Raw genomic sequence first — 22,942 nt, 5'->3', positions numbered from 1 at the left:
ACCGGAGAAAAACCAAAAAAAAAAAAAAAAAAAACCACTTGAAAAAAAAAAAAAAAATCATATACATGGGCTGGGGATTTAGCTCAGCGGCACAGCGCCTGCCTGGCAAGCGCAAGGTCGTGAGTTCAATTCCCAGTACCAGGAAAAAATAAATAAATAAAAATAAAATAAAATCATACACATGCAAGGGACTTAGGAAATTTAATTAAGAATGTTGAAACCAGAGAAATTACATTTTGAAAGAAAAGGATCTAGAGTTCTCTATCTTCACTCCCAACCCATTAAGCCATCCACTGTACTATATTTTGCTACATTTTTTTTATTTAATATTTTTTGGGGTGCTGTACTGGGGATTGAACCCAAAGCCTTCACATTGAGCTGTGTGTCCTCAGTCCTCTTTTAAATTGTGAGATGAGGTCTCATGAAATTGTCCAGGCTGGACCTGAACTCTTAATCCTCTTGCCTCAGCCTCCCAGAGTGCTGAGATTACAGGTGTGCCTCACCACAGCCAGCTTTTTGTTTCATCTTATTTTGAAAGGTATGATAAATGGACCAGAAAGGAATTTGGCGTTGAATTTCTGGAATGTAGATTCTTATGATTCTATTATATTACACTTAAAAATTAGAGTTAGGGGCTGAGGCTATAGCTCAGTGATAGGGTACTTACCTACTGTGTGCATGGCCCTGAATTTAATCTCTAGCACTAAAGGCTGGGGATTTAGCTCAGTGGCACAGCGCCTGCCTGGCAAGCGGAAGGTCGTGAGTTCGATTCCCGGTACTGGGGGGGGAAAAAAAAGCCAAAAAATAATAATAATAATAATCTCTAGCACTAAAAAAGCAAAAGTACATAAAGTAAAATAAAAATTGGCTTTGGGCTGGGGGAATAGCTCAGCAGTAGAGTGTTTGCCTGTCAGTATTGAGCCTCAGCACTGCAAAAAATAATAAAATAAAAATAAAGATTAGAGTTTTTATACAGTGGTAGTAATCTCCAACAATTTATCGTGGTTTTATTGCTTTTCCCCCTAGATTCCATGATGCTTTACAGCAGTTTCCTAAGTCTAGAATTTTCCATGTCTGTGGATCCCAGAATTTGCTGAGAGATGGAGAATCCTCAAAACAATGACCTGAACACCGTGGGTCCAGAGAGAGAAGACCCTCTCGGAAACACCAGCCCTCAGATTTCTGTCAGTGAATTCTCATGCCACTGCTGTTACGACATCCTGGTGAACCCCACCACCCTGAACTGCGGGCATAGCTTCTGCCGGCACTGCCTAGCTTTGTGGTGGGTATCATCGAAGAAAACAGAATGCCCGGAATGCAGGGAGAAATGGGAAGGCTTCCCCAAAGTCAACATTCTCCTCAGGTAATGCTGGGTCACATCCAAAGCACAGACAGCTTGTAAGGCCTGGTTTCTCTTAATGAGGGTAGTGGGTTTGTAAAGGCAGCAGAGCCAGACCTGGCCTCCTGGGTGATCATTCTGGACCTGCCAGAATATGAGTTGAGAAGTTTAGGGCCTGAAAATCAAGACTCCCTTGTCCCAGGTGGCTATAATGTATTTATCATTTATTCCAAAGGAAGGAGTGAAATTTTCAGTTCTGATTATCAGATTGTTACTTGTAATATTCTATGTCATATAATACTTGATATTGATTTGTATTTACTGAGAAATACTGTAGGGTCTAATAGAGTGGTGAAACTATACAATTATGAATAACTGGTATGGATTTTCATAATGTTTAAATAAAGTGTCAGTTAATGCATTAATGATGTTTCTCATGCATAGCCATTGGTTAAAACCTTTCAGATAAGTGGTTCTTTTCTGCTTCCATGTAGTCGTACTATCCCGTGAGGCCTTGCAGGCTTATATGCTTGTCTCTCCTGGCTTTAGCAGTGTCCAGCCTTCTTGATATCAGCAGTACCAAAACTTTCTGTGAATCCATTCCCCCAGCCTTCTCTTGTTCACAGGAGGTGTGTTTACACTTCATTCCTATCTGTCAGCTCTGCTTTTCCCAACTGGCTAATGTTTTTTTGTTGTTGTTGTTTTGGTGCTGGGAGTTGAACTCATGACCTCGTGCTTGCCAGGCAGGCGCTGTACTACTGAGCTATATCCTTCGTCCCCAACTGGCTAATACTAAATGCAAGGCGGGTTCTCTGATTTTATGTACTTGAAAATGGAAAGAGCCCTTCAGAATAACTTGAAGGTCAATCTTTTCTCCCAATAAACTTTGTTTTTTCCCTTCTTACAAGACTAAATTTTAATAACATAACCAATGTATTTATTATTTACATTCTGTTAAAAAAAATTGGAACATTACTGGCCAAGCTACAGACCACTTCGACCCATCTTCCCCATGTTAGATTCATTCCTTATTTTTCCCCACAGTAATTTCAGTTACTACTTAGTTGTGGTTTTGCTTTTTTTTGGCTTTTTGATGGTGCTGGGGATTGAGCTTATGCGCTCACACATAGTAAGCACTTGCTGTACCGTTTAGCTATACCTCCAACCCCTCTTTTAAATTTTAAAGAATACTTTTAAACATTAATGTGCCAGTAGAAATGCAAACCTTTTCTCGAATCAGCTGTGTGCTGTCTATATCTGTGTGGTTCTGCAGTGTACATCTTTCATTCAACATTATGTGTGTCTTAAATTTATCCATCTGGACATATAGTAATCCATGCAATACATTCACCGATAAAACTCCACGGTACTGCTCATTAGGAACATACCTTATTTCAATGAGCTGTTTCCCTAATAGTGGATGTGGAGATTGCTTCTAATTTTTTGCTTTTACCAACAGCACTATCAAAGATATTCTTGTCCATTCTCTTAACCACCTTTATACTGTTAAGTACTATATTGACTGTTAGTTTTATTTTGGCCTCTAAACACATTATATTTAGTCAAACAACTATCGTGTGATTTTTCTCTCTTCTTCATAGAGATGCTATTGAGAAGTTATTTCCTGATGCCATTAGAATGAGATTTGAAGACATTCAGCAGAATAATGACATAGTCCAAAGTCTTGCAGCCTTTCAAAAATATGGAAACGATCAGATTCCTTTAGCTCCCAACCCAGGCCGAGTGAATCAGCAGCGAGGTGGGGGCTTCTTTTCTGGAGTGCTCACAGCTCTAACTGGCGTGGCAGTAAGTCTCTCCATCCCTCTGTGCCCACCGCACCCTCAGTCTCCGTGGCAGTAGCTCTTGGTGACTGTTAAGCGACTGGTGGTGTGACTGTGTAACTCACTGTGTCCGCTGACAGCCACTGGGCTGTGTGATTTCTTCAGGAACATTGCTTACTCAAGTGATTCAAAATGGTTGATGCCCAGTGAATGTTAGCTGCACCCTGTTCCATCCTTTTTTTTTTTTTTTTTGGTTTTTCTCCGGTACCGGGAACCGAACTCACGACCTTGCGCTTGCCAGGCAGGCGCTTTGCCGCTGAGCTAAATCCCCAGCCCCTGTTCCATCCTTGTTGTGGTTTGTGCGAGAGGAACCACTATGCCACTGTGGAGGTGAGGAAACAGGGCAGACAGTGGTAGAATGGGGCATTGAGACGTGTCTTGATGATGCGCTTCTACAAGCATACTGTTAACTTTTACTGTACAGACTACTATTTTTTTCAGTCCGATGTTCTAAAAATCAAAATGCTCTTCCAGTAGAAAAGGTATATTTGTGAAAATGTCAGTTTGTTGACTAAGTTGATGAGTTCAAGGCTACAACAACTACTAGGTACCCTAGGATGCGTCCTGTTCTGCTCTCTGTTCTCTCACTGCCCTGTGGAGAGCAGGGACAAGAGCCAGAGGACATTGTGACCCTAGTCCTCCACAGTGGTGGCATTGCCCTCCTACTGGGTATGATGACGTGGCATCATCCCCTTCCAGCTCAGCTCAGCTCAGCTCTGCCCTGCACGGCCCCACACTCCCATATTCAGAGAGTGTTGATCTGACCTCTGCGTCCTTTCCCCAGGTAGTCCTGCTTGTGTACCACTGGAGCAGCAGGGAATCTGAGCACGACCTCCTGGTCCACAAGGCTGTGGCCAAATGGACGGCAGAAGAAGTTGTCCTCTGGCTGGAGCAGCTGGGCCCTTGGGCCTCCCTCTACAGAGACAGGTTTTTATCTGAAAGAGTAAATGGAAGGTGAGGAGAAATATCTTTTGGCATGCCTTCGGTATTTCTGTAACCAGCTTTTTTTTTTCTTTTTTTTTGAGACAAGGTCTCACCATGTAGTCTAGGCTGGCCTTAAACTCACTTTGTGGCTCAGGTTGGCCTCAAACTTGCAGTTTGCCTCAGCCTCCCAAGTGCTGGGATTACTGGAGTGTGCCACCACACCCATCTTATATCCAGCTTTGTTGAGATACAAGTTTATGCCCCAAAATTCACCCATTTGAAGTGTACAGTTAATGGTTTTTAGTGTATTCACAGATATATGCAACCTTCACCACAGTTTAGAACATTTTTCTGACCCCAGAAAAAACCTATTACCCTTATTGGTCAATCCCCATTTTCCTGTCTAACTGCTGGCAAACACCATTCAACTTGGTGTTTACAAAACTGGATTGGCATGTTCTGGAGTTTCATATAAATAGGATCAGATACCATGTGGCCTTTTGTATGTGGCTTCTTCAGTTAGCATGTTTTCAAGGTTCACCCACGATGTAGCTATATCAGTGCTTCATTCCTTTTTATCACTGAAAAATACTCCATTATTTGGATAGACTACATTTTATCTGTTCTTCAGTGACGGACATTGAGGTTGATTCCAGGTTTTGGCTATTGAAAATAATGTTGCTGTGATCATTTGTGTATAAGATTTTGTGTGGTCAGCTGGGCGCAGTGGTGCATGCCTGTAATCCCAGCACTCCGGAGGCTGAGGCAGGAGGATTCCCATTGAGTTTGAGGCCAGCTTGCACTACATAGCAAGACCCTGTCTCCAAAAAACAATAAAAATTTTGTGTGGACATAAATTTTCAGTACTCTTCCTAGAGTAGAATAGTTGGGTTGTAGGATAACTCTATGTTTATTTCCCCACCTCCTAAAATACTGTAGTTTAATATAATTTACATTATATATAATATATATAATTTTTTTCATCAAGTAGTTTTTTGTTTTTTATTCTACTTTATTAGTGCATGTTAACATTACATGATGGTAGAGTTTGATCTGGGAATTTAGTACATGTATTCAACATACCTTAATTTCCATCCTATTAGCTCTTTCTCTTACCTCTGTGTTTACTTTTTGTCTTTGTGGCTTCCTGATTATAAAAGTAATTGCATTTATTACTTTTTTAAGATAATATAAGACTACATGATCCTGAAAGTGAAAACACCTTTGTAATCCTACTCTTTAGAAAATGCCCAGCATGATGACGCATACGTGTAATCCCCGCACTCGGGACCCTGAGGCAGGAGGACTGCTGTGAGTTTGAGGCCAGCCTGGGCTACGTTAGCAACTTCAAGGCTAGCCTGCACTATACAGTGGGACCCTGTGTCAAAAGAAAACAGAAAAGTGCAGTCTACCAATAGCTCCATCCCCAGCTCCCAGATTTTTAAAATATTTATACATAAAATATATAAATGTGCATTATTTCTGTATTTAAACTGAAAATTTAGTTGTACTAAGTAGACCTGTTTTTCTATGTGTGCATAGATATAGTCATATATATAGATAGATGTAGATATATCCCTATATGTAGTGGTTACACAAAACATCACACATTGATAGGAACAGAACCTTCTGTAATCCATTTAATCCATTTATTTCAGACATGGAATCTGCTCACTGCCAGGCCTCCTGACTGCCCCACTTGCAGTCAGTACCTGCCCCCCCAACTAGCTTTTTTTTTTAATTTTAAGAACTAAGATGAATGCAGGGATCACTAAGCTACATCCCCAACCCTTTTCAGTTTATAACAGGGTCTTGCTAAGTTTCTCTGGTTGCTCTCAAACTTGAGATTCTCCTGCTTCGGCTTCCATAGTGGCCCAAATAGTAGGCATGCATCACTGTGCCTAGCTTTCACTGACACTTGACTTTCCTGTGGAAAAGCAAAATGCTTCTATTTGAATTAGGTTCTTGTAAGAATTAGCTTCCCCAAAACTGTGGTTAAAAATTGCTGTATCTAGTTGTTAACAGTGTATCTTAGTGAACTGTTTTACTCTAGAAGATGAAGTCCTAGAACAGAAATCACTGGGTCAAAAGGAGTAAGTGTGTGTCTTTAATAAGTACTACTACTACTGAATCAGCTGCAGCAAGACCATCACACTTGCACTCCTCCACCCAGAGTTGCATGCTGCTGCTGTTATCTCTTCTGCCTGCCTATGTACAGTGATCCATTTCCCCTGTCCCAGAGAGCAAACGCAGGGCCCTGGCTTGTGAGGCAAGCATTCTTCCACTGAGCCACACCCCACCACCCACACCAGCCCTACAGGAAGGAATTTAATGACAACTCCCTGTGGAAGTGGAATCTTACTTTCTGATGAGAAAACTAGATAAGGGACCTATAATCATTGTTATTAAATTAAATCCCTGCCCCAAAAGAACCACTCTTGTTTTGTCTTTTTTTAATTTTTTGTTTTGAGATGAAGTCTTGCCTTGTTGTCCAGGGTGACCTCCAGCTTACAGTCTTCCTGCCTCAGCCTCCCAGTGCTTTGCACCACACCCAGCTGTGCCATGTGCCACCACACTCAGCTAAAACAGCCTCTCTTTTCTTTATATTTTACTAATTTTAAAGCGAAAAAAGACAATAAAAATAATGATACAACATTTTAAAACAAGATAATCGGAAATTAACAATGGTTAATATATTGCATATTGTTATCTTCAAAGCAGTTGCTCAGATTACAAGATATAGGCGTGCAAGATTGATCAAACAATGTAAGCATAAACTGTTCCCTTCAATGAACTAAAAGAAATTAGTAGTATAACTATCTTAGCTATCTTGATGTGTATATATATATGTCTTTTTCTTTTTTTTCCGTCCCTTTTCTCCTTTCCCCCATCCTAGTTGTTCTTTCCTTTTGGGCAGTTTCTTTCCCTTTCACAGTATCTATTGTAGATTTTAGTTCTTATTTACTCTTTCAGTTTCTTACACTAGGAGAATAGTCACTTTTACTATCATAATGTTACTGGCTATCCTTCTAAATTTTTTCCTGTACGTACACGAACCAGAACAATATGTAAGATTCCGAGTCTTTAGCTGAAAGATCAAAGGCTTAGGAACAAAACAGACCCTGGTGTGCTGTGGACAAATCACTTTATTTCCTAAGCCTGTTTTCTGGTCCGTGGAAAGGGCACATCACCAGAACACCTACAGAACTGTTAAATAACTGGCCATGGTTTATGAAAAACTACTAGAATTTGGCAAATAATAAGCAGTCACCTATTTGCTGCTGATGCTGCTACTACTACTACTACTACTACTACTGTTACTACTACTACATATGTTTAATGCCTCACTTTACCTCAAGCCTAAAATACTTGGATTGTTAAGGTGGATCTCAGTGTAGAAACTTTGCTCCCAGTGTATAATCTCAAAAGAAATCTCTCCCCCACCACAGATTACTTTTAACCTTGACAGAGGAAGAATTTTCAAGAGCACCCTATACCATAGAAAACAGCAGCCACAGAAGAGCCATCCTCATGGAGCTGGAGCGTGTCAAAGCGCTAGGCGTGAAGCCCCCTCAAAATCTCTGGGAATATAAGGTGAACTCTTGACTTATTTTAATTGAAAAAAGAATAGAATACAACACAGCATCATCTCCTTGCCTGCTGTGTAACTTAAAAGCTGACACCCCCAGGTCTGCCTTCCTGTCTGGGCCAGCCCCCTTCCTGCAGGGCTGCTGGGCCTGCTCCCCTTCATACTACAGTGGTGTCCCCAAGCTCAGGGGCATTGTTTTCTAGGCTTTAACCTTAACAGGAGAGTCACAGACTGTGTGTCCTTCTGCATGTAGCTTTTATCTCTGGGGCTCTCCAGTTCACTGTTTTCTCTTGTACTGTGTTCCCCTGGACACATATGTGACGACTTGTAGATTTTCCTGTTGATGGTTGCTCCTGGGAAGCAGGCAGCTCTACACATTCTTGGGAAGCTCTTGGACGGATGTGCAAGAGTTTATGGAGAGCCGGGCGTGCTGGCACACGCCTGTAATCCCAGCACTTGGAAGGCTGAGGCAGGAGGATCCTTGTGAGTTCGAGACCAGCCTGGGCTACAAAGTGAGCTCAAGGCCAGCCTGAACTGCATAGCGAGACCCTGTCTCAAAAAGGCAAAAAAAAAAAAAAAAAAAAAAAAAAGAGTTTATGGTGCACACTAAGGAGTGGAATTGCTAGGTCATAAGTAGTGCATGCTTTCAGTGTCAACTAGCTTCTGGTAAATTGATCTTTAATGTGACTGTGCTGATTGAGTCTCCTTCACTGGTAAGATTTAATGAATGCTGTAAAAGAAATGCTGTTATTAAATATGAAATATCTGGAATGTACAGACTTAAACTCTAGAAAAAGACAGCATGGAGAAAAATCAGATAACTAATAAACTTGTGACAAGAAATGCCCATTCATAGTTAAAGAAGAGCCAACTAAACAAGCCGATGACTTTTTTCTGAATTATGCTAGTGTCAGATTAGACATTTAATGTGAAGAAAGAGGCACTTGTGGGTTTTGAGGATCATGAATTGGTGCAGTCTCTCTGGAGGGCATTTTGTCCTAACATTTGGATTTAAACTGTGTCCTCCCTCCCTCTGGCATTCCACTGCTTTACATTTGAAGTGGAGGCAGCATATCTCAGTGATCAAAAGCAAGGCTATAGTTCAGCATAGGGATGCATGCCTGAAATTCCAGCACTCAGGAGGCTGAGGCAGAAGGATCGCAAGTCTCAAAACAGAAAAAAGAGCAAGGCTCTGGAGCCATCTGCCCGGGTTCCTTGCCAGCTCCATCAGGACATATTGCCTGTGGATCCTCCTGTCTCAGCCTCTCAGAGTACTGGGATTATAGATATGCACCATCATTCCCAGCTTGTACAAGTCATCATTATTAATATTAGCCAGAGTAAATGGGAACTTGAGTCTGAGCCTGCTGTTAAACCAAGATAATCTCCACCTCAGTCAGCTCCTTTGCCTCTTCCTTGCTGCCCAGCCCCTCCTTGAGTGCACATTTGATAAGTAGCCAAAAGATTGCTGCAGCCCTACTGTCGTGGTGTGGCTCCATCTGAATGCCCGAAAGAGATGGCTGCCTTCTTAGTGCTGTCCTCATCGTCACCTCACTGTCAGTTGTTTTCCTCCTTATCTGATGGGAAGTAAATAAGACTTGGATTGTTTGGGCCCAGCACTCACACTGATGCCGGGGCTGCAGATATGGAACCTGGCGTCTCCCTTTCTCTTGTCCTTATCTGCTCTGGCTGCACACAGCAGGCTTTACTTCTGGGGCCTGTGTTCCTTGAGATCATGTATCCTTACGCTCAGTATTGTCCCCACAGGGCAAAAATGGGCTCTTGGGGGGTTAAAAAAGTCTTAAGTGATGATGTGACTTTTTGACATCTTCCAAAAGACCACAGTACATAAACAGATTCATAGTATATCTGTAGTATTAACATTTCGTGGGGCTGAGCATGGGGGTGCGCACCTGTTATTCCAGCACTCAGGAGGCTGAGGCAGGAGGATCACAGGCCAGCCTGGGCTATATAGTGAGTTCAAGGCCACAGCACATAGGCCATTGTATGCTGAATTAGAGTAAACCCTGTCTCAAAAAAAAACAAGTTCATAGAGTATGAGGCAATGAAGAAATGTCTTATGGTGCTAGAGGTATAGCTCAGTGGTAGAGTGTTTTCCCAGTGTGTGGGAGGTCCTCCCTGGGTTCAGTCCCCAATACTCATCATCATCATCATCATCATCATCATCATCATCATCATCTTGGCAGTCATTTTGACCTGACCTCATTGGTCCATGATGGTTTCCTTTCTCACAGGTCAAGATGCTCAAGTTACTCTTTTCTGCTCCAGGCTTAGAATTTGTCATTTTATAAATGGATATTTTTACATCTTTCACTACAGAAAATTTCAGATGTATACAAAAATGGACAAGTGTATGAGTGTAAGCATATCTAAGCATATTATTTCATCCCTACATACTTTAGTGTGAATTTCTAAAGAGAATTTTTTTTAAATGGTATTTATCACATATAAAAATTTAAAAGTAAACCACCTATGACATCAGATAAGTTGATAGATTGAAAGATTTATTGAGGTAGAATTAACACACACATACTTAAAGTGTATAGTTGGATGTGTTTTGACATGTGTACATACCTGTGAAACCAGCACAACCAAGATGGGGAGTACATCCATCTCTCCCCCCAGAATTTCCTGCTCTCCCTTTGTATTCCTCCCTCTTACTTCTCCCATCCTACTAGGTGTGTGTCTTGGTTACTTTTCTCTCGTTGCTGAGACAAAATACCTGACACCCAGAATTAAGGAAGGAAAGGTTTATTTAGCTCAGTTTGTGGAGGTTTCAGTCCATACTCAACTGGCTCCAAGGCAGAGTGGCACATGGCAGAGGGCAACAGTTCATGGCTGCAGAAAACAACAGAAGCAACAAGAGCAAAAGGGGAAAGCAGTGGCAAGCAGCCTCTTTCCCTCCCTTACATTGTATGAAAACTACCCGCCCCAGGGCAGGTGTAGCACTCACACCCGTGAATCAATCATAAACTCTAGAAGCCCGCCCCATAACTGCATGAGGCATTTAGGGGACATCCAGACACAACCCCTAACAGTGTGCATTGATTTCCGTTGTTTGTTTGTTTTGTTTCACTGTGCTAGGGATGAAACCCAAGGTCATGCATGCCAGGCAAGTGCTGTACCACTGAACTACACCCCAGCCCTCCAGGATGGCTTCAGTATGCATTTCTCTAAAGAATAATGATATTAAGCCTCTTTGAAGACCTTACTTGCCATCTTTGTGTCTTCTCTCAAAAAGCACCGAATTTACTTGATTCTAAATATCAGATATTTTGAATTGTTTTTAAAATTACTTTTATAACTTTAAAAAATAAATGTTCATTCATTATAGTAAAATTTGCAAAAATGAGGAAAATAAAAGGAAATTACCCATAATCTCACTTGAAATTCAAGCACAATTAACATTGCAGTTGTATTTATTTTTCCTGGTCTATTCTGTGAGAAGCTTCTACAGTCTTAAGTAATATCTGTTGAGTGCGTGTCGAGAGCAGGTGACCCTGCAGGAAAGGTGTCCCATTGCTGAGCAAGGTCCTGCTGTCACAGCCATGATACTAAAGAGATTGTCTTGCTACACATCTACCTAGGCCATAAATTTCGGTGGTTTTCATTGTGACAGTGCAACACCAAACATTTTGTATGTGAAGCTTTTGCTAGTTCAGTTATTTTCAGTAAGTGGTATCCACTTACAGATAAGTTAATTTGAACTCTTCCCTTTCTTCCCTTGCTCCCTCCTTTCTTTCCTGTCTTCTTGCCTCAGCCTCCCAAGTAGCTGGGATGAAGAGGCGTACAGCAGGTGTGAGCCACCACACCTGGCTTTGAATATTTTAAGGACCGATGTTTTTCAGAACTGCGTCCCCAAAATGTTGTGTTCTAAGAGCAGGGCCAAGGAGCCAGCTTCTCACCTCTGATCTCATCTATGGATAGAAATGGGGCTTTTTTATAAGGCAGCCCAAAAGATGGATTACTTGGCCTCTTACTGCCATTCATTCATTCTTTTGTGTGTGTGTGCAGATCACCCACTAGCAAAAAAACCCATGGCAAAAAGCATGAGACCACGGAAGGAGTGTGGATGAGGAGCTGGCCACCAAGGTTGTAATGTGGTCCTCTGCCTGCTTGTCCCTTGTAGGCTGTGAACCCAGGCAGGTCCCTGTTCCTGCTGTATGCCCTCAAGAGCTCCCCGAGACTCGGTCTGCTGTACCTGTACCTGTTTGACTACACAGACACCTTCCTGCCCTTCATCCACACCATCTGCCCTCTGCAGGAGGACAGCTCTGGGGAGGACATCATCACCAAGCTGCTGGTAGGTGTGCGGAGTGCCTGGGGTAGAACTGCGCTGTCGTCCCTCGGTGTGGGGTTGGAGACATGGCTGTCGGGTCCTGTGAAGAGAAAGCAATGGCCAGGCTTCTTGCAGATTTTGCAGGGCGAGATGCCCCTCCACACAAGGGAAAACGAAGTCAGACCTTTCCTAGAAGCTCATTTTGTTCTCTGCATTGCATACCAAGAGGAGCAGTCCTCTAGACTTGCAATATTAAAAAGAAAAACATGAAACATTGCTTTCATTATAAAAGAAAATAGCCTAGGTCCAGACCACAAGAAAGAATTAGATGTAGGGGCCTTTCGGTCTGTAGAGTGTCTCAGTAGAACCTCCAAAGAGCGGTTATTCGTCCCACCCTGAGGGCAGAGTGTACATCCGTCCTGAACGCCTTAGAACAGTCATCACCCAGCTCGCTGGTAGGAGTTGTCACCTCTGCTGACCACGGGACTCTTCACGGGCGTGGTGGTCCCCCCACTCCACCCTGTAGGCACTTGTTTCTTTGATTTCACTGGAGGAGTCCTTCAGAATTGCTGGTGGACTTGTTTACTGGGGCTGACTTCTCTATGCCTGGTCAGTCACTTGAGGGTAATGTCCTTTCCTTTGCTACTCTTGGGGCTGATCCTTCTGATCTGTTTATATAAAAGTGTCCTAGACATAGTATAATCATGTATAATCCACACCTGTAAACACTAAAACTGAATTTCTGAATCTCCAAAGACGCTTCTTAAATACTATTCAAGAGGCCACCTGGCCACAGCCTCAAATGTAGGTTAGAGCTGCTAATTAGACCTTCTGCACAGTTATTCAGAGTCCCTATTTTCTGGTTGTGACTTGCCCCCAGACTCAGAGCACAGAAACTGTACAAACATTTCTATCTTAACAAGTCCCAGTAACCCCTGCCTGTTCATCAAACTAATTTTTTAATTTGCTAACATCTGTACCTCCCAGATTACTTTTTCAAGGTGTATATATATATAAATATTTTTAATTTCACCATCATTTATTGTCACTACCACACCTAAGATGTTGAATTTAGAAAGTGATTTGAGCTCCTCATGTAGGGACAGAGGAATAAAACACTGATTAATGCAAATACATTTCAACCCTATTATTCATAACTCACGTTTATTTATATTTTTACTTCTGAGGGGCTGGGGATTTAGCTCAGCGGCACAACGCCTGCCTGGCAAGCGTGAGGTCGTGAGTTCAATTCCCGGTACCGGAAGAAAACCAAAAATATATATATATTTTTTTACTTCTGAACTTCAGTTATGTAACAAGCATCTCAGTACAAACTTTTTGGTCACATTCATTTAATTTAATTCTTACAAGAGAAACTGATGGGTGAAAATGCTCAGATTGTTAGGTATACATAGCAAATGTAAAGCTTGCTGATCACAATATTTTGGTTAAAAGTCACTGCTTGGGATTTTTTGTGTCTGTGTGTGCTGTCTTTCAAGGATCTGAGGGAGCCCACCTGGAAGCAGTGGAGAGAGTTCCTTGTCAAGTACTCCTTCCTGCCATACCAGCTGATTGCGGAATTCGCCTGGGACTGGCTGGAGGTCCACTACTGGACATCGCGGTTTCTCATCGTCAATGCCATGTTACTCTCAGTTCTCGAATTATTCTCTTTTTGGAGGATCTGGTCCAGAAGTGAGCTGAAGTAAGTGTGTTTTTGTGTGAGAGATGTTTGGAGCAGCAAGGGCTGGAAAGGAAATACCAGGTAGGGAAAAGATCCCCTCTGAAGTATTTCTCAAAGTTGAAAAGGAAAGAAAATCCTTCTACCAAGACTTCTTGGACTCCGGCTTGAGAAATCCTATGTAGGCAGTGGGTAGAAAAGTAAATTTGTGTTTGCAGGGAGCGGGTGTGTCCATTATGACAGTGTTTCCCTGTAGCTCTCATACCTACATAATAACAAACCATGTAATCTCAGGAGGGTGTATGTACATGAAGGATTTCAATAATTAGGGAGTAAACAAGTGAGAAGAGGGTCCTTTACGGGAAACAGCAGTGTTGTAGAGCATCAGGAGCCCTCGTGGGGGATTCTGTAGCCATGTGATCCAATGCTGTTCTTCCAGCAACTAGAACAATAATAACTTCTCTTGATTAATGAAAAGAATGAGAGAACTGTTCTAGACAGCCTCATAGTCAGAGGCTCTTGGGTGCAAGTGACGGGAGCCAACCTAAACTGGCTTCACTGAAAAAGTCGGCAAGTGTGGCTGGACCCAGAGGCCCAGAGCCGTCCTCAAGACCAACTCCATCACAGCCTTGCACCTCCCTGTGTTAGTCTCTTGCAGCTTTCCTCATGTGGGAGCTTTGGCTGCTTCTGACTTTGGTCTGAGCATTTTAGCAATCCTGTTGGGAAGGAAGCACTTATAGGCGGGGTGTGGTGGCATATACCTGTGATCTCAAAACCCAGGAGGGTGAGTTCATGACCAGTCTGGGCTACCTAGTGAGTTCAAGAGGCCAGCCTCAACTACATAGTGAGACCCTGTCTCAAAACAAAAAAAAGCAGCACTTTTCTCATACCATGTGTAACAGGTCTCAGGGCTCAGACACTTTTGCTCTGATTGGGCCAGCCTGGGCCACATGGCTCCCCAAGCCCACCAGGGGTGTACAGGGGTGTGCAGAGCTCTCCTCGGCCAGCCTCAGGGCATGCACTCACCTTACCACTGGGAGCTACTTTTGGTCCAACCCAGAGATTAAGAGAGGAAGAGCCTAAGGATATAATTCAGTGCAGGAGTGTGCTTAGCATGCTCAAAGCCCTGAGCTCAGTCCCCAGCAACCTGTAGCCTCAAATAAAAGGATGGGGATAACTAGGCATGGTGGCACTTGCCTTAATTCTAGCTCTGGGAGGCTGAGTCTGAGGATCACAATCTTGAGTTCAGCTTGGGTAACTTAGTGCCTTAACAAGATTCTGTCTTTAAAAGAAAAGAAAATAGGGGAGGAGACATGCCCAAAGCAACACTCAGAAGCTGTTTCCAGAAGAGGATGACTGTGGGGCAGGCAGAAGGAAAACACCTACCACATCCTTTCATCTGGGGAACCGACGACTTGTGGGATTCTTGGCCTTGCCTGTCAGAAGCAACCTTAACAGTTCTGAGAACCTGACAAGAATCTCCCGTGTGTATTTTGATTGAGCAAACTCACTTATTCACACAGAGAACATGGATATTTACGCCCTTGCTTTACCTCTGGCTCTCTGCAGGGCACTGCAGATCTTTTGGTAAAGCACACAGAACAGCTTCTACCCATCAGAGAAAAAACATTTAAAAACAAGTATAAGTGTGACAGCAACAAGCAGGTGAGGTTGGGGAGCAGGCATCTGTGGCTGTGGGCTGCGTGCTGGGAACTGAAGGCAGACCGGTCAGCAAAGGTACAAGTGTGCATGGGGTGCCTGCCGCAGAGGACAAGGTCTCTGCGGCCCAGGCAGGCTCCCCTGTGAGGCAGATGAGGCCCAGGCTGAGCCCGAGGAGTCTAAACCTCTTTTCTTCTCTTTGCAGGACAGTGCCTCAGAGGATGTGGAGCCATTTTTGGAAAGTGTCAACACAGGGGCTTTTCGTGGCCATGTTCTGGCCCCTCATTCCTCAGTTTGTGTGCAACTGTTTGTTTTATTGGGCCCTATACTTCAACCCAATTATTAACATTGATCTCGTAGTCAAGGAAGTTCGACGGCTGGAAACCCAAGTGTTGTGACTGGCGCTGCCCCAGCTCTAAGAGACGACTCAGACCTCCCAGAGCGGGGAGTGACCGAGTGGACTTCCTGTTTTCTACCCCAGTAAAACAAGGTGCTGCTTTGTATGTCAAAGGCTTCAACCAGGTCCTCTCTCCTGCCATGGCCCTGTGGTGACAGAGACTGATAACCAGTACAAGAAGGACTCTCTGTTCGGCCCACAGCAGAAGCACCTCCCACCCAGCCACCCTTTTCACGAGACCATGGCAGGCTCAGGCCCGATGGCTGGCAGGACTCGGGGTCCTCAGAGGACACAGTGCAGGTGATGTGCAGAGGCCATCACATCAGCAGTCCCCTTTGCCCTAACCTCAGTAACTGACAGGCTCCCAGAGCCTGAGACCAGGCTTGTTGGGGCCAGGCCCATCCTGTAAGTCAAGTTTAAGAAAACAGGGATAGAAATTTTGTCATAGGCCTAGGTTGTTCCACATACAAAGGACAGAGGAAAACCCAGAATTCGATCACCTGTTCTCTCCTGATGAGTAGTTGTTAGGTTTTGGAGTAAACCTCAAGAAGGATTCAGTGTGAGATGAGAATGATGGTGAACTCGTCCTCACTATTTGCTGTTCTGCAATCACTGGAAGTTTGGACCCCTCTTAGTGGAGGGATTGAGTGGGATGTCAGGCAGTTCATGGCACGTAATTCCCATCAGGCTAAGCTGCATCAGGCTACTTATGAGCATTGTTTTGGAGTGCTTTTGTTTTGTTTTCAAGAATTTAATTTTTAAATAAATCTGGGATAGTTTTTGTTCAAGGAAGCATTTTATAAATTAACCTCACACTTTATAATGTATAACTGTTATTGTTCGGCCCTGACGCATACACACAGATATCATTACACCCAGTGCTATAATTATAAATGGGAGCAGGATGAAGTACGGCCTTTCATTTCCACCCAGTGTGAAAACAGCAGTGTGATCTTACCAAGATTGGCCTGGCTAGAATGAGTCTGCATGCAAAGCGCGTGTGTGTGACTCCATGAACCATTCACTAACCGTTTGTATCTCTGCGTGCAGATTTCACTCACACTTTGCATCTGAAGGTTTGAAGAAATTACTTGAAATAAAGATTTTTATACAGATAAAACTTCTGTAGAGGGAAAAACTGTTAACAAAATATACAAAAAATATCAAGAGTTGCCTTCTGTACTAGTCAGACTTCAGCTTCCAGATTGATAGGGGTGTGGGGCCAGTGGGCAGCCCTGAGGTCTCTTCAGTGAAGAGGGAGAATTCTTCATTCCCTTTGTTTATCAAGCCCTTGGGGTGCCTCACTTTCCCTGGTAACCTACCAGAGACAGGTGCTCTGGGTGCGGAGACACTGTGGTGCTTGTGCGTGCCTGGTCTCGAACCCTGTGGTGTAACTGGTATTCTTCCCTGGCTGGCAGAGGTCACAGAGCTGGCACTGGCTACAGACATGTATCTGGGCCTGGTCCAGACTCCCAGACCAGGCCCCCACCCCATGGCCTCCCATAGTCCCCTCCTCCCACATCCGGCTTCAAAAATGAGCAACACCTAGATGCTTTGGAAAGAAAGGTGAGGGAGACTTGGCTGCAACTAGAAAAACAGGTGGGTGAGGTGCTCATTCCTTACCGCCAGGAGGGCCTAGAATTCTCAGACTGGGGGTGCCAAGCTGCCTCACCTCCCTCAGATGCCCCTACTGGAAAAGTCAGGCTTGAGGGCAGCCAAAGGAGTGTCCATGCAAAATATGCAGACCCCATGACAGAAAACACCGTTTCTCTAAATTCAGGCCAGGAAACAAAAAGATGTGTAAGTGGGGGGGGGATTTACTTATAAGCATCCTCATCATAACAACTGATAAAAACAGAAGTGTCCAATGAACAAAAAGTTGGTGATCTACAAAATGTCAACTAATGCCAGGCATGCTAGTACATACCTGTAATCCCAGCATGAGACAAAATGAGACTTCAGTGCCAGCCTGGGCTACCTAGCAAAACCCTGTCTCAAAAAAAAAAAAAAAAGCCCAAGGGCTGTGGATGTAGCTAGTGTGCAAGACCCTGAGTAGAATCCTCAGCACCACAAAAGAAAACAGAAAAAGGCCCCTTAGGAAAACCATATGGCTTCTCCAGGCATGGCGTACATCTGTAATCCCAGCACTCAGGAGGCTGAGGCAGGAGGATTGCTGTGAGTTTGAGACCAGCCTGGGTATATAAGCAAATTCAAGGCCAGCCTGCAAGACACTGTCTCAAAAAAAAATTCATAGCATCACCTCAACAACTATTCCACTGCATTTTTAAGAAGTAGCAAAGAGGACAAACAGTGATACCAGCAGTGATTATCCTGGATGATGAGAACTTCCCCTGCTTTATTTTGTAATGTATTTCACTGTCTCTTTTCTGTCTGTCTCTCCATCTCTCTCCTCTCTCTGTGTCTCTCAAGCCCAGGAAACACAGATTTTTTTTCTTTTCAAGGAGCCTTGTGGCGGTACATACCTGTAATCCCAGCACTTGGGAGACTGAGGCAGGAGGAGGGAGGCTGAGGCAGGAGGATCATTGTGAGTTCGAGACCAGCCTGGGCTACAAAGTGAACTCAAGGCCAGTTTGAACTGCATAGCAAGACTGTCTCAAAAAAGACAAAGAGCCGGGGCTGGGGATTTAGCTCAGCGGCAAAAAGCGCCTGCCTGGCAAGCGCAAGGTCGTGAGTTCGGTTCCCGGTACCGGAGAAAAAACCAAAAAAAAAAAAAAAAAAAGACAAAGAGCCTTGCTATGTTGCCCATACTGGCCTCCAACTTGTGCCTCAGGGTCCCCAGTAGCTAGAACTATAGGCATGTGCCTCCCCAACCCCACTGATTTTTTGTTTGAGATAGGGTCTCACTATGTAACTCAGGCTGGCCTTGAACTCACTGTGCAGCCCAGGCTGGCCTCAAACACATGATCCTCCTGCCTCACCCCAAATACTGGGATTACAGGCGTGTACCCAGCTAGTAAATTAACACATACTAGACTTTACCTTTACGAGAGTGGGTGTGGTGTGACCGTTTTTGTTTATTGCCACAACCTAGAATCTACAACATGGCCAGGCACACAGTGGAATTTGTTCACATTTAACCAGCAGCCATTAGGAGCAGGTTAGAAGACAAAGCCCACCTTTTCATAAAAGCTGAACCTGAAAAATGATACCAAACCCAGCTACGTGCATAGGCATGGGAGCCAGGTGTTGTTGTGGTACATGCCAATAATCCCAGCACTGGGTAGGCTGAGGCAGGAGGATCATGATTTTAAAACCACCTTGGACTACACATAGAGTTCAAGGTCAGCCTGGATAATACAATAAAACCCTGTCTCAAAAAATAAAATTGGTCCAGGTGTGGTGTTGTGTGCCAATGATCCCAGCATTCTGGGAAGCTGAGGCAGGAGGATGACAACATCCAGCTCACCCTTAGTGATTTAACAAGATCCTATTTCAAAACAAAAAGGAGATGGGGCCATAGTATGAGGGCCCTAGGCTTTATCCCTAGTACCACAAATAAATAAAAATACTAAAATAAAGTAGGCTTGGGACCTTTTGAGACCAGAGACAGTGGCGGGAGACATCCTGACCTTAGATGGGCGACAGACAGCATGCCTTCTGCCTCCTGGAAACCACAAGAGCATCCTCCTCTCACCATATTTCCTTCACATCTTGACATCAGCCGCAGAAATATCCCCCTGACCTCATCTCCTTAACATCCTGACCTGAGCCCTAAAAGCATGCTCCTGTCCTCATCACCATTCTTGGGGCTGTGTCGTGAGCTGAGGAGCATGCTCAGTAACCGCCTCACAGTGCAGGAGAGGAACCCCCCGTCACTGTAGCATCATTAGCCCTGCAGCGTTAACGCTCCTGGTGGGCTTTGACAGCCATGCTGGTTCTCTCCGGGCCCATGTACCACCACCCACCCCTTCTGACCGGAGAGTGGGGACTCACAGTTGACTGGAAAGCCCAGTCAGTTTTGCCACCCTTGGCTACGCCCCAAATTCTATGAAAAAAGAAGCCAACCCCAGAACTCACTGCAGTTGCCATCCCTGGCTCTGCCTACCCTCCATTCTTGAGGGTGGACTTTCATTACTGGCACTGCCACCTCTGAATGCTGCCGGCTTGGAACTCTCCCAAGTGTACTTTAATCTCAAACAGGTGAGACCACTCCGAGGCACACTCACTTTTGAGCTTTCTCCTCAGCCCACTCCTGTTCTGTGGAATGTACTTTCCTTTCATAAACCTCTGCCTTTCTTACTACTTCTGTATGTCCTTGTTCAAGATACAAAGAACCCATCAGGTGAGACTGACACCAACTGTCTGTAACACATGGACCTTCATCCAACTGGCAGCCAGAGAGGCCAGGTCCCCGGTTCCGGGATGGAGCGAAAAAGCAAACGAGTCTTGCAGCTTGACCACCTGGCCTCAGTTGCCTCCGGCGGAAAACGGAATGCTGTTGTTCCTCAGTGAAAAGCAGCTTTATTTCTTTGTGCAAATGAACACTTCAAGTCAGGACAGTCAGTTACAAGCGGGAGAATCTTCCTCACATAAAAAGCGAGGATAGAAAAAATGCTTGAGGTTGTACTCGGCTCGGGCAAGGCAGTAAGCGATGTTCTTGTCGCACTCGCACATGAGTTCCTGGCACTTGTTCTCCGCGGGTCCTGGAAGAAGCGGGGAAACCGAGGTTACAGCAGGGACCTGCAGAAGTGCCAGGGTAAACATCGGGCCAACCCAAAGCTGGGGGCAGGACGGGTCACAAGTTGTATTTGTTGTACTTGACAGTCACCATGTGCTCTTCACCGTCATGACCACAGGCGCGGGTCAACTTTTAGGGAAAAGGAACTTGAAGACCGAGAGCCCAAAGCATACAACCTTTCGGTTTCCCTTCTGTGTCACTGCTGTGGCTCCATTTAGGTAAAGAGACAGTAGGCACCGGGCAACCATCTGGGTTTGTAACGGCTGCTCCGACACTCTTTGATAGTTGTTCTTGCCTAATCTTTTTCTTTTTGAGAGAGGGTCTCACGATGTAGTTCAGGCTGGCCACAGACTTGCTATGTAGCCTAGGCTGCCCTGAAACTTACGGCGATGCTCCTGCCTCAGCCTCCCAAGTGCTGGGATTATAGGCGTGTACCACCACACCCAGTTTGCCTAACCTTTCTGAGGCTGAGTCCTCCCAAAAATGGGGACACTGCAGCAGACGTGGCTCAAAGGTAGACTGTCTGCCTAGCATTCTCGGGGCCCTGGGTTCAATGCCCAACACTGAAAAACAGAAGTTAATAAGCAAAAGGGAAGCATTTTTCACTTTGCGGAGTATTGGGCAGCCTGGGTGAACAGGTTGTGCAAGTGCCCGGCAGGGGCTTAGCGCAGGACACAGCCTCCATCTCCACTGGCTCCCGCCTGCGTTTCTCAGCCCCTTTCCCTGGGTCTCTCCCAGTGCTCCTTTGAGAGAACCAGCACAGGGCCAGAGGCAGTGCAGCGGTAGAGCATTCTCCTAGCATGTACAAGGCCCTGAGTTCCAACCCCAGCACTGCAAGCAAAAAACAGCAGCTCATCTTAGATAACAATCGTGTTCTACTACTCTATAGGAAGCCTCATCTCTGTGGCTTAGATTTTGTAGTCTTCAGATCACATATGTATCACTCGGTGGGCTCAGCAGCACCAGGAGAGGACAGAGTGGTAGGTGAGGGACGCAGGACCCTCTGAGTATCATCCCTCCAAGCCCTGTCACGAGCTGAGCTGATTAAAGGAGTTAACCTGCATGGGAATACGGAGGGCATCCCAAACTCGGTCAGGGCCAAGGCAGCTTCCAGGTTACTAAAATCCCCCTCCCATTCATTTGTTCATTCATTCGTTCCTTTATTTATTTGCAGTGCTACAGCTTGAACCCAGAGCCTCACACCTGCTCATCTGTGTTCTATTATTCAGCTATCCCACTGGTCCCACTCACTTTTAATAATAAGTATTATTAAAGAAATACATTACACTAAAAGTCTATCCCAGTCATAAGTGGAAAACCAAAATCTTATACTATAAGAAACCAATAAAAAATATACCAATAAAAATATACCAACCAATAAAAAATATACCAAAATATACCAACTAATAAAAAATATACCCAATATGGATGTGAGTATGGTGCCTCACATCTCTAACCCCAGTACTCTGGAGAGGTTGAGGCAGGAGGATCGCAAGTTTGAGTCCAATCAAGACAATTTAGTGACTTGGCCAGACTTTGTACCAAAATTTAAAAATTTAAAAAGGGCCAGAGATGTAGTTCAGGCCCTGGATTCAATCTCTAGTATCCCTCCACCCGCTCCCACACACAAAGTATAAAAAATTTCAACAACAGAAACCACAGCCAGGCATGCTGATGCGCGTCTGTTATCTTGGCACATGGGAGGCTGAGGCAGGAGGATCACTGTGAGTTTGAGACCAGCCTGAGCTACATAGTGAGTTTACAGCCAGCCTGAACAACATGGCGAGACATGTCTCCATAAACAACAACAATGAAGACCAGTGAGGATAAAATTCTACAGAATTAAAGCCTAGTGAGATGTGATGCCTCTTATGGGTGGTGAGCCCCAAAATTAGGGTCTTGGTTTAAAAACAAGAAAAAGAAAGACATTAGCAAGCATAAGAGAGAGTTAGCACCTCTAGTACAATGTCACAGTGCAGATACTTCCTCTTGCCTAGTTAAAATTAACACAAAACTGAAAGGAAAGAATCTCACTGCATTGTTAAGCTTCTCCCACTCTTAACAGTAAGGTAAAGGGTAAGGTGAAGCCTCATGCGGGCTTGCAGTGCCAGCACTGGAAGCTTGAGGTACCAGCCTGGGCAGTTTAGTGATTTACCAAGAGCTTGTATCAAAAATAACTTAAAAAATTAAAAGGGGCTGGGGATTTAGCTTGGTGTAAAGACCCTGGGTTCAATCTTCTGCACTGCAAAAACATAAAAATTTTTAAAAATTTAAAAAGGAGCTGGGTACGGCTGTGCACCCTGTAATCCCAGTACTGGGGAGGCTGAAGTGGGAGGATCAGGAGTTTGAGGTCAGTCTGAACTACATAGCAAGACTGTCTCAAAAACAAGAACAACAGCAAAAATAATTCCTATTTTGCTTTTTAAAAAATTAAGTCGATTGGGGCTGGGGATTTAGCTCAGTGGCAAAAAGCGCCTGCCTGGCAAGCGCAAGGTCATGAGTTCGGTTCCCGGTAC

General features: G+C 44.4%; 2 protein-coding genes across 2 annotated transcripts in view; one reads left to right on the top strand and one right to left on the bottom strand.

Moving 5' to 3' along the window:
* Positions 1-16,847, top strand: part of Bfar (bifunctional apoptosis regulator) — a 26,388-nt gene extending 9,541 nt beyond the window's left edge. The window contains exons 2-8 of the mRNA XM_005391133.2: positions 1,027-1,363; positions 2,941-3,145; positions 3,965-4,134; positions 7,554-7,698; positions 11,844-12,017; positions 13,493-13,695; positions 15,536-16,847. Of these exons, the coding sequence (XP_005391190.1) occupies positions 1,101-1,363; positions 2,941-3,145; positions 3,965-4,134; positions 7,554-7,698; positions 11,844-12,017; positions 13,493-13,695; positions 15,536-15,728 (1,353 nt within the window). The 5' untranslated portion in view covers positions 1,027-1,100 and the 3' untranslated portion in view covers positions 15,729-16,847. The remainder of the gene's footprint in view (positions 1-1,026; positions 1,364-2,940; positions 3,146-3,964; positions 4,135-7,553; positions 7,699-11,843; positions 12,018-13,492; positions 13,696-15,535) is intronic.
* Positions 16,848-20,189: 3,342 nt separating this feature from the next.
* Pla2g10 (phospholipase A2, group X) overlaps positions 20,190-22,942 on the bottom strand; it is a 17,397-nt gene continuing 14,644 nt past the window's right edge. Inside the window, exon 4 of the mRNA XM_005391132.2 lies at positions 20,190-20,391. Within this exon, the coding sequence (XP_005391189.1) occupies positions 20,249-20,391 (143 nt within the window). The 3' untranslated portion in view covers positions 20,190-20,248. The remainder of the gene's footprint in view (positions 20,392-22,942) is intronic.

Source organism: Chinchilla lanigera, unplaced genomic scaffold (assembly GCF_000276665.1).
Source record: "Chinchilla lanigera isolate Chin_1 unplaced genomic scaffold, ChiLan1.0 scaffold00041, whole genome shotgun sequence".
NCBI classification, from domain to species: domain Eukaryota; kingdom Metazoa; phylum Chordata; class Mammalia; order Rodentia; family Chinchillidae; genus Chinchilla; species Chinchilla lanigera.
Note: the sequence above shows the minus strand (reverse complement) of the source record. Positions and strands in the feature narration are given on the sequence as shown.